Source organism: Armigeres subalbatus, unplaced genomic scaffold (genome assembly GCF_024139115.2).
Source record: "Armigeres subalbatus isolate Guangzhou_Male unplaced genomic scaffold, GZ_Asu_2 Contig1857, whole genome shotgun sequence".
NCBI lineage: Eukaryota > Metazoa > Arthropoda > Insecta > Diptera > Culicidae > Armigeres > Armigeres subalbatus.
The window spans coordinates 105,543-122,578 of NW_026942680.1; the positions used below are offsets into that span (position 1 = coordinate 105,543).

The 17,036-nt window shown below is 39.8% G+C and overlaps 1 protein-coding gene across 1 annotated transcript in view; it reads left to right on the forward strand.

Annotated features, from left to right (window-relative positions):
* Positions 1–17,036, forward strand: part of LOC134203455 (UDP-glucosyltransferase 2-like) — a 91,575-nt gene that overhangs the window by 60,631 nt on the left and 13,908 nt on the right. Inside the window, exons 4-5 of the mRNA XM_062678332.1 lie at positions 10,907–11,571; positions 11,644–11,766. Coding sequence (XP_062534316.1) covers positions 10,907–11,571; positions 11,644–11,766 — 788 coding nt within the window. The remainder of the gene's footprint in view (positions 1–10,906; positions 11,572–11,643; positions 11,767–17,036) is intronic.

Sequence of the window (17,036 nt, forward strand, 5' to 3'; positions counted from 1 at the left end):
AGGTCGGCAACCCTTGAGAGTACTGCAAGCCATGTAAACAGTTTGGAATACGGACAAGGATAATTTAGACGTTGTTCGTAATAAACCTATATCAAACTATAGGAAATCGCGTTGGTTTTTCAAGTATAATTATATTTATAGTGAAAATGTGATGTGCTTTATGTGTTGTGAAGTGAGTTTTGGAAGAATACATTTGTGTTGACTTGAAATTGAGTGGAAAACAACGGCTTGAAAATAGATGAATCTGCTAGTAGCAATCGAGCAGTGCATCAAACCATCAGTTCAGAGGTAGGAAAATGAAAAAAAAATGCTTTAAAATTTTATCTTTAAATAATTTGATTCTTGTGACTTAAAACATTACATAAACAAAATCTTGAATAATGTTCCAAACATTCAAGAATGTGTTCCATCCATTATTGTGTACATACGATGTGAGAGATTGTAATTAAATTGATTTTTTATTTGGTTTATCGACGGTTGAGATTAATATACGGGCTGTTATTAATATGGGAACAGATACCCTATTTGATAATCCAATTTATGTCCTACCCACGTCTCGGAACGTGGCCGCGCCTAAATAACTGAATAGCAAAAATAATATCAGACATTGTTCGAGCAAATAGCTCATGAACAACTAATTTTGTCATTATAATAACAAACCAATAGCAAAATATTTGCGGAAAATAAAATATAAAAATCAATTATTATGGATTGATATTGATATCACTTAAAATAAATCGCCGAATTCGGTAAAATCTTACCGAAATCTCAACAGCAGAACTGTTCAGTAAATAATTTTACTGATTTTCGGTTATTTTGACAGTTGGACAATGGAAAAAATTACAAAAAATCTGTAAAATAATTACCGAACAGTTCGTCTGTTGAGATTTCGGTAAAATTTACCGAATACTGTGAAATGAGTTAAGTGTGTGCTGAAGTTCCAAATGATAAATAAATAGCAAAATTTGTAATGATTGCAAAATTTTTCTTTATTTGATGTTCTGCTCTTCCTTACAATAAAATATAAATAATAAATTTTGGTATCATAAGACAATTTGTTATTGCCATGCTATTTTATGTTACTCGTGATAACATAAAAAAAACATGATATCACAGCAAAAATTGTTACCCGTGTAATCAATTCCTCCTCTAGGAAGAAATTGGTCCTAATTTTTTTAATCAAAGCAAGTAACCATTGAGTCAACTATTAAAATTCTGTGATTAAATGATGGAGTGATCCTTCAGAAATTCTAGTTGCTGCACCAAGAATTCCTACAGAAACATCTAGCAGAGTCACTCCAAAATATTTTTCAATAATAAGTACAGGTATTGGCCCGGGAATACCACAAAAAACTTCAAAGATATACGGAGAAAAATATAATTGATTAAGTTTCAATCAAAACTGTACAATTAAACTATATAAATATAACAAAAATGTATTTTCAAATTGTGCAAAGAGGAAGAAAGTAGCAATTCCCAGAGAAATTCCGTAAATTTTTATCAAACATTATTTCAAGAGCCTTTCCGAATATTCCTCAGCAAATCGTCCAGGCATTCCGCTGAAAATTCCACCAGGAATTATTCTAAAAATATCCTTAGGGCTTCCTTTGGTAGTTTCTCATATTATTTCCCATGAATTCTGCTTAGAATTCCTCCGAAAAATCCTTTAAGGCCTGAGGGAGCCTCTCGCGCGGAACAGCGCTATTTTCGAAATAAAATCTCTATGATTCGAAATTGAGAAGGAATTTCGCTTATCTTGAAATATATCAAGGAATATTCCTACTTTTTTTAAATTTAAGCTCTAAATTCTGAACTATTGTACAACTGAAATTTTTGCTTTTCAGCGCCTCTCTCCAATGATTTGAGGCATAAAGAAACCGGATTTTGCAAAACCTATTTGACAAAAAATTTGAAAATTTTGCAACTATCATTTTGGTGTAATAAAAAGAATATGCACGTATATGTAACCGCATAAAATTTTTAAGGAAAGTCTTTTTACTTCAACCAAGTTTTCCAAATTCCATACAAAAATTACCATTTTGGGAAAGCACCCAACATCATATTTTGACGTTGCGCACGACAGGGAAGGAGCGATAAGAGCGATCAATTTTGTATCTAGCGTGACACTAGAAAATAGCGCTCAAAATCACTTTTGCAAACTCGAAGTCACCAAATTTATAAATTAAAGGTAAAAGACGAGACAAATAAACCAAATAATTATTTCCTTATATCTCTCTAGCTGCAGGTCCAGGAATTGCTCTTTATATTCCTCCAGGAGTTCCTCCGGATATTATACTCCTAATATACTTCCAGAAATTCGTCAGAATATTCTTTATATTAATCCAGGCGTGCCTCCGCATATTCCACCAAATAATTCTTCTGATAATCCTCTAGGAATTCTTCCACATTTTCCTCCAGGAATTCGTCCACATATTCCTCCTGGAATTTATCTGGATATAATTCCAGGAGTGCCTCCGGATATTTCTTCTGATATTCCTCCAAGAATTCTTCTGGATATTTCCCCAGGAATTCCTCCGAATATTTCTCCAAACAATCCTTCGGATATTCCTTCAAGAATTTGTTAGGATTTTCGTCCACAAATTCTTTCGGATAATACTCTAGGAACTCGTCCGAATATTCCTCCAGGAATTGTACTGGATATTCACCCTAGCAGCACAATATTGACTGATTTGGTTGCTGTAACATATAAATGACTGAATATGGTCGTATATTAACAATATAAACATGTTTACAACATGTGTGCAGCACGGGCATCCAGGAATTTATCCGGATATTCCTCCTGGAATTTCTCAGGATAATGGTGACGAACTTAAAATAATATTTAAAAATCACCCCAATAAAGTACTAAAAAAATCCTCCAGATATTTCTAAAGGAATTCCTTAAAATACTCCTCCAGATATTACTCCAGGAATTCATCCGGTTATTCCACTAGGAATTCTTCCGGATATGTCTCCAGGAATTGTTATGGATATTTATCCAGGAATTCCTTCGGATATTATTCTACGAAATCTTCTAGATATATCTCAAGGAATTCCTCCGATACTCCTCCAGAATTTTCTTCGGATATTCCTCAATGAATTCGTCCGGATATTTCTCCAGGAATTCCTTTAGATATTCTCCAAAATATATTAAGTATATTAAAATTCCTTCTGGAATTCTTAAGAAAATTCCTGAAGACTTTCCCGCAAAAATTGCTTTGATGATTTCTTCAATAATTTCTACGCGATTTTCCCAAAAATACCTCAAGGACTATTTCAAAAAAAGAAGTCTCTGGGAAGTTCTCAAGAAATCCATACTAAAATTCGTCCTGAGGAATTTCTCGAAGAATATCTTCAAAGTTTTTCCCGAAAATTCCTCCTGGAACTCGTTCCAGAATCCAGGAAACACCTCGGAAATTTCTTGAACAATTTCTCAAGGATTTTATACGTGAATTTCTCCATGAAAGTAGTTCTTCAGAAAAATCTACATGATTTCATCAGTGTATTCCTCCGAAAATTTTCCTTGGAACTCCTCCATCACATCCTCATGTAAATCCTTGAGGAAATCCAGGAATTCGTCTAAGAATGTGAGTGAGTTACTTCAAGTATACCTCCAAAAACTTCTTCGTAAATTCCTCCCGCAACTCCTTCTTTGGAAATTTTTACACAATTTATCCGTAGATTCCCACGAGAATTCAGAAAGAAATTCCTGGTTGTTTTCTTAAGAGAATTCCTTGGCGGGATTCTTGAAGGAGCTCTCGAGAAACTCTCGAATAAGCTTCCGGGAAATTCCTAAATGAAGAGTAATTTCAGAAGGTGTTTACAGAGGAATTCCGTGGGAATACACGGAAAAACTGATACGAACCAGTAAACCTCCGGAAAATCCCTCGGAAAATTCCCCTTGGAATTCATTCCTTCGGTAATTTCTCTGAAAATTCTTTCATAAATTCCCCCGAGATTCCTTTCATAAACTCCTCGGCGATTTTTTCTGGAATTAGCCCAAGTTCCTTTTTTTGGAATTTCCCTTGGTTATTCTTCCGAAAATTCCTACGGAAACTCCTCTGGAAGATCCTTCAGAAAGATGAGCCAGCCTAGGGCTCCATGTTTCGGTAATAAAGACATAAAAAAAGTTCACCCGGGAATTCCTTCGGGAAATCTTTCGAGAATTTCGTTGGAAATTCTTTCCGAAATTCCTCCAAAACATTCTTGGGGAATTCCTCGAGGAGATCCTTCAGAAATTTCTCCGAGAGATGGAATTTCTTCGGGAATTTCTCTGAGAGTTCCTTCGGAATTCCTCCGTGAATTCATTCGGGAATTCCCCCGAGAGATCCTTCCTGGAAATCATTCGGGATTTTTTTCTGGGAGAACCCTAAGGAGTTCCTATGGAATTTCCTCTGGGAGAACATTCAAGAACTTCTTCGGGTAATTCCTCCAAGCCTTGGGGAATTCACGCGGAAATTCATTAGGGAAAACCTTCAAGAACTCCTCAGTGAATTCTTTCGAGAATTTGTTCAAGAATTTATTCGAGATTTTCCGGGAAATCCTTCGGGAATTCCTCTGTTAGCAGCTTTAGGAATTCCAACGGATGCTCCTTCAGAAGTTCCTCCAGGGATTCCTTCGGCAATTCTTCTGGGGATTTTTTCGGCAATTCTTCAGGAGATTGCTTTGGAAATTCATCCGGGAATTCCTCTGGAACTTTCTTCGGGAATTAGTTCGGTATTTCTCCAAAAATGTGTTGGACAATTCCTCCGATAATTATTCCCGGAATTCCTAGATGAATTACTTCAAAAATTCCTCCATGAATTACTTCGGAAATTTCTACGTGAATTCTTCGCGAAGTCCTACGGGACTTCCTTCGGGCATTCTTCCGGAAATTCCTTTGGAAATTTCTCCGGAAATCCCTTCAGGAAATTATCCGGGAATTCCTTCGGTAATTCCTTCGGCAATTCCTTCGGTAATTCCTCCAGGAATTCCATCCATAATTCCTCCGGGAATTCCTCCTGTAATTCCTTCGAATTTCCGCCGGTAATTATAGGTACAAAGAATCCCTGCATGCATTTCTTCGGGTATTCCTACTTGGGTTCTTCCAGAAATTCCCCCAAAGGAATTCCCGGAGAAATTCCCAGAAGAATTCCCGGAGAAACTTCGGAAGGAATTCGCATGGAAATTACCGGAGGAATTGGCAAAAAAGTCCCAAAAGAAATCCCAAAAGAATTACCGCAAAAAATCCCAAAGACATTATCGAAGAAAATCCAAAAAAAAACCCCAAAGGAATTTCGGGTGAATTCACAAAGGAATTCCCGAAGAAATCCTATGGGGAATTCCCGAAAAAAAACTTAGAGGAAGGTTTTCCTTAACGAATTTCCTCGCGAATTCTCGAAGGATCGCTTGGTGGAATTCCTTAAAGTAATTCTCGAAGGTTCTCCCTGGATAACTTCCATATGAAAATCTCAAATGTATCCCCCAAAGAATTCCCAAAGGAATTCCCGGAGGAATCGCAGAAGGTATTCTCGGAGGAATTGTCAAGGAATGTCTGGAGAAAATCTCTTAAAGAATTCACAAAGGAATTCCCGTAGTACTTCCCGAAGGAATTCCCAGAGGATTCCCGCAGGAAATCTTGAAGCAATTTTCTAGGGAACCCTCGAAGGAATTGCCGAAGGAATGTCCGGAAGAATGTCCGGGGGAATCACCTGAAGCATTCCTGGAGTACTTCCCGGAGGAATTCCTGGAGAAATTCCCAGAGGATCCTTCGGTAATTCCTTAGGAAAATCCTCCAGGAATCCCTTTGGTAATTCGTCCTGGAATTTCTTCGGTAATTCTTCGGAAAATTCCTTCTGAAATTCCTCCGGCAATTCCTTAGCAAATACCTCCGGGAATTCCCCTGAGAATTACTTCCTGAATTCCTCCGGTAATTATACCAACAATTTCTGGATGCATTACTTCGGGAATTCATCCTGGGGTTCTTCCAGAAAGTCTTCTGGGAATTCCCTAAGTAACCTTCAAAGGAATTCCCTGAGAAATTCCCAGAAAAAATCAGAAGGGTTATGTACAAGACACAACCGCCCAACGTAAACTACGTAAGGCAGTTTTGTTAATTGAGGATTGTAGTGCGGTCATGCATGAATATTTTTAGAAAATTCAGTTGATTACTTATGTCACTGGTATCGAACAAAACTAGCGTATCTTAAGATATGAAAATTATTAGATACGACAATTGTTTAAAAAATTTACTATGAAAACTGTCTAGCAGTGTCACCAGTGTTGGTAAAATCTCAAAATCTCAAATCTCATCGGCGATTCAAACCATGCGTGAGTCAAATCCCACCAGAATCATGGCCCAGAGATTTGCTCATAATTCGAATCGCAATTTGCATCATTGCATGATATTTATGTGTTCTTCATTGTTGAATGCATTGAATTAACTGTTTTTCGTCTAAAACAATGGCTTTTAATTGAATATATAAACAAAACATACGCCTCGATTGCGTTTTGACGCGAGAAATCATTTTGTGGTGAGTGAGCGAAGCGATGCGATGCTCCCCCTACAGAATCGCAGGCTAGTTAGCTCGTGCATGAAACCTCGATCATTCAGATTTGAGTATGATTCTACCAACACTGAGTGTCACTATGGATAAAATGGATAAAATATTCGTGCAACCATTTTATTAACATCATTGCAAGACTTATGAATCAGGGAGCAAGAAGGTGATAGCTCTATTGTAACTCATATAGCCCGCTTCAAGAACGTATGCGTTCTTTGAGCTTTTGTCGTGTACAATAAGTACCGCATGATTGCACCCACGTATTATAAAAATATCTTAAGTGCAGTCACACTTCCTGAATCAAAGGTAAATCCTTCTGATTCAGGCGCGCATTTAATTGGACAAAATATTATTAGGCCGATATAAATATTTTTTTAAAATATTCCCATCCCCTTCGGATTGTTTTGCTCAAAAATAACAATTTGAGGGGCAACAAAAAAAAATCCGGTAAATTTTGAGAACTTTCAAAACATTCTTTACCAAATCCGAGTTTTTTTTCCATTTTATTATTTACTAGCAGACCCGACGAACTTCGTTTCGCCTAAAATTGATTTATTCTCTGATTAGTTCTCGAGGTATGCAGAAATTTTTGGTTCATTTGTATGGGAGCCTTCCTTCCCAGAAGGAGGAGGGGTTTCAAACCACCACAGAAACATATCTTTCCTTCCAAAACCTTCACACGCCAGATTTGGTTCCATTTGCTTGATCTCGAGTTGTGATGAAATTATTGTTTCATTTGTATAGGAGCCAGGTTTCAAAGAGGAGAGGGGTCTCGAACCATCTTAAGAATCTTCCCCGGCCCAAAAACCTCTGCATTCAAATTTTCACGCCACTCGATTCAGTAGAAGAAGAAGAAGATTACCCCCTTCCCCTTGACTTTGCGGAGACCAGTAGACCTTGACCTTGCGTAGACCATAATTTTTAATAAATATGTGTAACGGCCTTATTAGTTTTTAGTTTGCAAAAAAAATGCTCAACATTTTTCCAGTCAACAGTCCTTTTCTAATATAAACATGTTTGTGCAATGACATTGCGATGATTGCATTACTAGCAAGGGCATTGGGATTGATAACAATTGATCGTCTCATGCCTGCACAAACATGCCCCTATCTGCATCACTTTTTACACACCATGCACTACATTACGCATTTTTGTTACATTTGTTTCAACCGCAGTCACTGGTCCGGCTCCATTGTTTTACTTTTTGTACGAAACACCGCACAAAAAGCAGAGTCCAAAAGCCAACCGCACTGAACGGCGACGGTCGAAACGAGACTCTTGCGGAAAAAAAAGAGGGTGCTGCCAAAATGATCCGATACCCTATTTTCACGTTCATAACCCAAAGGTTCAATATAATTGACAAATTGGTAGAGAATTTTCGAGTCGATTGATATATAAATCTCAAAAATCCATCGGAAGATGAAGGCGCTATTAAAGTTCAAAATCTTACATGATTTCGTGACGGTCTCGAATTTGGAAATTTTCATTTGTCACCCTGTATCCGAGTCTTCCCCTTAGACGTAGTTTACGTCAAAAATCGTGCAGGAATTTCCGAAGGAATTCGCATGGGGATTACCAGAGGAATTAACAAAAAAAAGTTTCACAAATGAACTCCCAAAGATATTTCCTAAGGAATTCCCAAAAAATCCTCGAAGGAATTTCGGAAGAATCCACAAAGGAATTCCCGAAGGAATTCGCTGAGGAATACCCGAAAAAATCCTCAGAGGAAGGTTTTTCCTAATGAATTTCCTCGTGAATTCTCTTGGAAGAATTCCCTAAAGATATTCCCCAAGGTTCTCCCTAGGGATTTTCGGAATAAAAATCCCCAACGAAAATCCCAAATGAATTCCCCAAAGATTTCCCAAAGGATTTGCCGGAGGAATTTTACAAGGAATGCCCGGAAGAATCGCCGAAGGCATTTTCGGAGCAATTGCCGAGGGAATGTCCCGAGAAAATCTCTTAAAGAATTCACGAAGGAATTCCCCGAATACTTCCCGAAAGAATTCTTGGAGGAACTCGCAGAGGATTTCCAGGAGGAAATCTTGGAGCAATTTTCTATGGAATTCCTTGTGGAATTGTCGGAGGAAATCTTGGAGCAATTTTCTAGGGAATGCGAAGAAATTTCCAGAGGAATTCTCTGAATAATTTTCAGAAAGAATTTTCGAAAGAATTCCCTAAAGAATTTCCGAGAATTCACAGAAGAATTTCCTGAGAAATTCCCAGAGAAATTCCTGAATGAATTCTTAGAGGTATTCCCGATGGATTTCCCGGATGAACTCCCGAAAAATTCCCAAATAAATTACCGGAGGAATTCATGAAGAAATTCCCAGAGGAATGAAATACTCAGAGGAGTTCCCGGAGAAATTTCAGAAGGAATTCCCGCAAGAACCTCCGAAGGAATTCTCAAAGGAATTCCCGAAAAAAATCTCAGAGTAAGGTTTTCCTTAGTGAATTTCCGCAGGAATTCTTCAAGATTCCCTTCATAAATTCCCGATGGTTCTCCTCGAGAATGGGCTAAATATTCTGTCAGAACCCTGCTCATGTTGCTGTTGAAAATTATGCTCAGAATTCTGGTGGAATCTTTTTCACGATTATATCGAAATCCTGATCTGAATTCTACCAGAATCTTGCAAAAGATCTCAAAGGCATCCTGCTCAGTTTTCTGTCGAAACTCCAATCACGATTGTATCGGCAATTTGACAAGAATTTGGAAGAATGTTAAGGATTCTATTAGAATTTCGTTCAGGATTATGTCCGAATTCCGTTCAAGAGTCTGTCGGAATCATGCTCGGGATTCTGTCGTTGTCTATCGGAGTCCTGCTCAGGATTATTTTGAATCCTTGTCAGGATACTGTCGGAACTCTTTTCAAGATTATGTCGGCATCCTGTTTGGAATTTGATCAGGATTCTTTCGTAGTTCTTGTCTAGAATTCGAAAGATCGTTTAACAAGATTTCGGAACGATTTCCAGGTTTCTGTCAAAATCACGATCAGGACTCATGCTTCGTATTCTATCGAAATTCTGGTCAAAATACCAGTTGATAGTTAAAAAATAATTCAATGGATAGAAGAATGCCTTGCGATAAGAGATTCATTTTAGAATTACCCAAATGAATCCATTATATGTCATTCTTTAACAGTAGGATTTAAAGGCTGATGATATTATTTAAATGAGATTGATTCTTATCACTGGTAACCCGATTTTTTTACAATCATGTTTAAAATTAATTTTGATCAATTAACCAATTCAATGTTTTTGTCTTTTATTTCTTTATTTAGATAAACATACCGAAGAGATTCCTAAAAAAATTCTTTACTGAGACACTAAGTTTTTCTTTTTCGAGCTCTGCAAAGTTGGGCACCGCTTGTAACTCAGTAAATTTTTGAACTGAACTTCGGTCGGTTTTGTGTTTTTTTTTTCAAGAAACAAAACGTCACTTTTACTGAGATCTCCGAGCTTGTGTCATCATCACGAAAAGACATAGCCCGCTGTTATCATTGAACAGCAATATAAAAAAAAATGTGCCCAGGGCATCATCGCTACGATCTGCCAATGAGCTAAGCAATAAGTTGTCAGCAGCCTGGAGATCTCGGCAAAAATCATATTTGTGGAAACTCGGCGGTGCCCATCACGGGAAAATAGGAAAAATCTGGAAATGGTTTGATGGCTCTAGAAAATTTTAATTTTATATAGTCTCAAAACTAGGTCTATAATCTGAGAAAGTCAGATAAAAATTTAATAATGATTTTACTTAAAACGAATCAGTTTTAACCTTTCCATTCGTAATAAAAACGTCCGCTATTAACACCATTGAATACCACAAACCTTGCCACTAAAACTCGTTCACCACTGTATCCTCATGTTCCAAACAGGTAAATATGGCGAAATCTAATCAACATGCTAATAATAACATTCTAGCCACAAAACTCAGTTCATTATTCGTCCATTGCTAGACCACAATCCCATCCCACCATCGCCCATCACCAAAGCATACTCCGTCATAGCTCCCGCCTTCCAGCACCACCTGTCAAAGCTACACATCGTACTGTACACCACTTGGTCAGTCGGTCGCCATCGTGGCCAACACACCACATCGTGATTAACGAGATTTAAAATCCACAATTTACGCACGCATAATGACCATATTTTGCGCTGCAGCCGTCTCTCCAAATCGGCGAGTCTTTTTCCACCTTCTAGCATCGTTAAACTTGAACCACTTATCGAGAGCTGCGCTGATGAATCAATCAGCCGAGTAATCACTCTTTCTTGCGGGGTCTTCCCATTGGCAAGGTCCAAGGCCCGTTTCATTACATTGTCATAATATTTCAATTAACCATTTCTTCCTCTTCTGCTTACATTCGCAGGCGAGTATGACGATTCTGCAGGCAATTGTGAGGCGTCACCTTGGGGCGGACATTCCGCACGTGTGGGACCTCTCGCGGAATGTTAGCTTCATTCTGCAGAATGGTCACGCCACCGTGACGTACCCTCGACCTTTGCTGCCGAACATTGCCGAGATCGCGTGCATTCACTGCAAACCGGCTGGGCCGCTGCCCAAGGATCTGGAGGACTTCATCGCCGGTGCCGGTGAGTCCGGTTTCATCTACGTCTCTATGGGTTCGTCGGTGAAGGCCGCCAACATGCCGGACCACTTGAGGAAGTTGTTAATCCAAACCTTTTCTCATTTACCCTACCGAGTGCTGTGGAAGTACGAGTCCAGCTCGTCCGTACTGAACGATCTCCCACCGAACGTAAAGTTGGGTCGTTGGTTGCCGCAGCAGGACATTTTGGGCCATCGGAAGCTACGCGCCTTTGTGACGCACGGCGGCCTGCTCAGTATGTTCGAAACGGTGTACCATGGTGTCCCGGTGGTGACGATGCCGGTATTCTGCGATCACGATGCCAACGCCGCCAAGGCGGAAACCGACGGCTACGCGCTCCAGCTGGATCTGGAAACGTTGACGAGCGAGAAGTTGGTGCGAGCGATTCACCGGGTGATACACGATCCCAAGTTCCGCAATGAAGCCAAGTGAGCTGCTGTTTAATTGCTATGATTATGGTGTGAATCTAAAGCCATGTTAATAATAAATTTTAATTTTAGACGACGACAAACACTGTTAAAGGACACTCGGACGACTCCTCTAGAGACGGCGATCTACTGGACAGAGTACGTCCTGCGGCACAACGGAGCCTACCACCTGCAGACGCCAGCACGGAATCTGTCGTGAGTATTGATGATTTATTGATCTTAGTTTTTATTTACGTGGAAATAATTTATAATATTGAATGATTCCTGATTATGAATAGTTTTCATAAAATGGGTTAAATAGCTTCCAAATTACCATAATTAGACTTTCACACGTTTTCTATAAGATTTATTTTACGAGTGAAGTGGTTCAAGAATTGTTTATTATGAATCTTTTCAATCTGCTCGACCTCAAATTCCAAATTCAGATTCTCACCTTATGCGAATGGCGTCGCATCATCCTACTCATAGATTTACTCCATTATTTTTGTATACCAAGGTGTACCACTCCATGTATGAATTTTGATAGGAGCTTCCAGTCCCAATTATGGTTAATATCAATCGACTCAACTCGATGAAACGAGGTGATGTCCGTGTATGCATGGACGTAGCTTAGATATCTTGTGCAGGAGCATGCAATATTTAAAGTCTTTTTAACCATAAAATAAAATTCTAGAAGGTCAAATGATACAGCATGAACTTTAAACGATTCAAAAAAAATTGTTTTATATTTTCATCAGGAATTCGCTGGAAAGAAATTTGTGTAGTGCACATAACATGTGTTCCAGTGGAAATCACAGAATTCTGTTTCACCTGATTTCTATTTGCTTGATTTAGCGCTCATTTGGGATATTTATAGCATATTGATTACCTTTTAATGAGAGCACCAAAAGCCTCTTTTAGTTCCGGGTCCCAAGGGGTTAGAAACGTTGAAAGATTTTGACAAAAGCTATAGAATATTTAATTATGTACCTTCATTTATAAACGAAAATGGGTATGGCGATGTGCTAGCGGATGAATTAATCGGCTATTTTCTGACGCTCTCCTTGCTGTCTGACTGCTCTCGATGCGACTTCCTTGCTGGCAATCGGACGTCCCGGTATACTAGAGATGTCAATCGAACATCATATGGCCAGATCGTTGTTCAAAAATAGCGCATGGGGGAGAACAGTGCAAAACGCCCCCACTCGTAAATTCACTCATATGATCTATTGCAGGACATTTCTCGCTTAACTTTTCAAAAGCACCTAAGTTACATTTTTTTATGAATCAATTAGAGTACTGCAATCAAAAGCTTTCATATTGGTCTGTTGACTGCAATATTTAAATTAAATCATGAAAAAATGTTACTTATGTCCTTTTGAAAAGTTAAGCGTGATTTCTGAACGAATGTTACCATTATAATTCAATATTAGTTATTCATTGTCGAGGTACAATAGAATTTAGCAAAATCCCTTCATTTTCCCTTAAATTTTACGATTTGCGATTATTTCACCTCACCCGTTACCTTCTCGTTCAATCCATTAAGATAAAACAATCAACCATGCGTTTACCACTATTTCACATGCAATTGAGTAATTCTACGTCATCATTCGGGCGTTTGGCCCCAGGCCAGTTTTGAAACATATCTTGAATGCGTTAGAAAGTCACAAAAACATTTTGGTTTTGAATAGGAGATCATTGTGAAATGTAGCTGGTTTTGTAAATTTTACATCTGCACGATGAAATGGTTCGGTATTCTTGATATTATTGGCGAAAATATCGAAAAACTTAAGGGGCGCAATTCGGGCTGATCTCCCCTACTACGAATGCAGGGTACAGGCTTGCAAATATTCGGCAGCACTCGATGAAGGTGATGTTTTTTTATTTAATTTTTTTATTTTCTTCCTTCCTTGAAATCGATCTCACATTCCCGAAGAGGGAGAGAGGTAAACAACAGAACTCACATCACCCAATGCGCCACAAATATGAAATTCACCACAGTCAAATGTACACATTCTTTCAGCAAATGACAACAAATCACCAAGCGTTTATATGGGCCACTCACATTCATCCCGAACGCACGAACTGAGCAGCCTGTCAGAGCGACTTGTTTTGGGTTGAATGGTAAATTGAATGGTTGGTGCTGGAATGATTTTTTGACTATCCCCCAGTCCCACTCACGACGGCGGCGATGAGATTGACCGTAGAATATGCTGAGATCCATGTATTTCACTGCATTGACTTTGACATATTTCAACCCTGGCAGGGTATGTCTTCATTGTTGAGTGGAGAGGGAGTTGTGGAATGCCTTTACGCATTAACCCACTGCACATTTGGCTCTCCTTCTTGAACCACTTCTCGATCCCTTTGGCTTTCTTCGTGCTTCCTATGGGTAGTAATTCTCAAATTACTAGCAAATGCACCAGGAAACAATTCACGATTACATTTCAAAACGATTATTACTCAACTTTAATCCAAAAATTCGTTATTCAGAGATATATTTGTCAATTTAATTTTAAAATCGATTCCCTGTCTTCCAATAAAACTTCAAGAGTTTTCATATTTCGACAGAGCTGTTGAAAATTAGATAGGGGGAAAGACGGCTTTGGCAGGTTTTGTTCTATTATTGGCAGGAGGGTTTTTGTCGACCAAATTTTATGAAATTTGACCACAATATTCTTTGATATGCAAAGAATGTTTAGGCCAAATTTGAGCATAATTAGTTAAAGAAAACCCCCTGACAATAATAGGACTAAACTAGCTAAAGCCGTCATTCCCCCTATTAATTTTCTATCTTTTTTTTGCGATTTTGCAAAAATTGGGAATACGATTGATGTTTTGGAATCCTCAGAAATCGTTTAGTTTTTGGTCAAGATGAACACAATACTAGGTGTTCCAATCTGCCAAATTCACGTTTCAGACATCTAGGATTCAAGTATGGGAGAGCCTGGGAGAGCCAGCAAGTCACTTCTTTTTGCTAACCATTTTATTTATTTGGTAGGCTCGGTCGTGTGTGACACTTTGCGGACCCGCTATTCTTAAGTATGATATTTTTACAATGTGTATCATCTTATCATTAACAGTTAGTAGGGAAGGGGGACGTAGACTCGTGGTGAGGAGGATATAAATTACTTAATTAAGGACGGACTGGGTAGGAATTTGGATTAAGGTTATTCCAGCTGCTAATCCGGGCATCTGACGTTGAAAACGGTTTTACGTGGCGTCGTGCTCGATTTTTGTTCGGCATGGAGCATCTTCCGGATGGCTTTGTGGTACACGGAACGGAAAAACAGAATCGAACGGAAAAAAAATCTGAGAAGGAGAAAAACACGGGCATTTGACTTTGATATCATCCGAGCAAAGAAAGGCATAGATGGCCTGCATATAATCCACATCGCGATCTCCCAACACACCTCTTACTTCCCTGAAGGGTTGTTAACCTCGGGCCACAAGATATTCAATAATTGCCCTCTGGAGGCGTCATTTTCCGAGCAGAACCAAACTACGTGATCGATGTCATCGTAACCAGTACCGCACCTACATAAGTTGCTATCGACAAGGTTTATTCTGTACAGATGTGCGTTTAGTGAATAGTGATTGGACATATGTCTTGACATCACGCGAATGAAGCCTCGACTTAAGTCCTCTGAACTACGCTCGCCCAGAAACTTTTGGAACTATGGAAAAAAGCCACCGTCCAAGTTCATTGTGTGTCCAATTCCTTTGGCAACTTTGAAGAGTACTCTGACGGAAAAACTCGTTGCTCGAGAATTGTATATCATAAACCTCACCTTCCTGTGCGCCCACCTTTGCCAGCGAGTCAGCCTTTTCATTGCCGTAGATTGAGCAGTGAGATGGGACCCAAACAAAGGTAATCTTGAATGATCTTTCGACCAAAACACGCATCTGCTCTCTTATGTTTGGAAAAAAGTAAGATGCGTGCTTAACAGGTTTCATCGACCAGAGTGCCTCGATAGAACTAAGACTATCCGAGAAGATGAAATCACGGTCTACGGACTGATACTGGAAATTATCCCCAAAGCGAAGGTCATTACTGCCAGCTCAGCAACATAAACCGAACACGGTTCCTAAAGTTTTTGGATCCGTTGATGCGAGAACCATCAGTGAAATATCTGTTGTAGCAAGACCAAGATCTGAAGAAATGTAGTTGAGATAGACTCTAAGAAATCTTGAACGACAAGTCGGTTCAAGCATTTTATCGAAGCTACCTAAGACAAGTGTGTTACTTGTTCCACATTTGACGAGTATTCTAAGTGAAAGCTCCCAGTATTTATTATTTATTCAGACTAAGGCCGAAGTGGCCTGTGCGGTATATAAGAGTCTTCTCCATTCGGATCGGTCCATGGCTACACGTCGCCAACCACGCAGTCTACGGAGGGTCCACAAGTCATCTTCCACCTGATCGATCCACCTTGCCCGCAGCGCACCTCGCCTTCTTGTGCCCGTCGGATCGTTGTCGAGAACCATTTTCACCGGGTTACTGTCCGACATTCCGGCTACGTGCCCGGCCCACCGCAGTCGTCTGATTTTCGCGGTGTGAACGATGGATGGTTCTCCCAGCAGCTCATGAAACTCGTGGTTCATTCGCCTCCTCCACGTACCGTCCGCCATCTGCAACCCACCATAGATGGTACGCAGCACTTTCCCTTCGAATACTCCAAGTGCGCGTTGGTCCTCCACGAGCATCGTCTAATGAGTCTAATGAGCGTTTTGTAGATTGTCAGTTTGGTATGGCGGCGAACTCTATTCGATCGGAGCGTCTTGCGGAGTCCAAAGTACGTACGATTTCCAGCCACTATGCGTCTCCGAATTTCTCTGCTGGTATCATTTTCGGCAGTCACCAGTGAGCCCAAGTTCACACACTCTTCTACCGCCTCAATTTCGTCACCACCGATGCAAACTCGCGGTGGGTGGTTCACATCGTCTTCTCTTGAACCTCTTCCTATCATGTACTTTGTCTTCGACGTGTTGATGACTAGTCCGATCCGCTTAGCTTCCCTCTCCAGTCTGATGTAGGCTTCCTCCATCTTCTCAAAGTTACGTGCCATAATATCTATGTCGTCGGCAAAGCAAAACAGCTGGACGGACTTATTGAAAATTGTACCACTCGTGTTAATCCCTGCTCTTCGTATTACCCCTTCCAAAGCGATGTTGAATAGCAAACACGAAATACCATCACCTTCCCGTAACCCTCGGCGCGTTTCGAAGGGACTCGAGAATGCCCCTGAAACTCGAACTACGCACATCACCCGATCCATCGTCGCTTTGATCAACCGTGTCAGTTTATCCGGAAATCCGTGTTCGTGCATTAGCTGCCATAGCTGATCCCGATCGATTGTATCATATGCGGCTTTGAAGTCGATGAATAGATGATGTGTGGGCACGTACGTTGTATTCGCGGCATTTCTGCAGTACTTGGCGAATGGCGAAAACCTGGTCCGTGGAGGAGCTTTCGCCCATAAAAC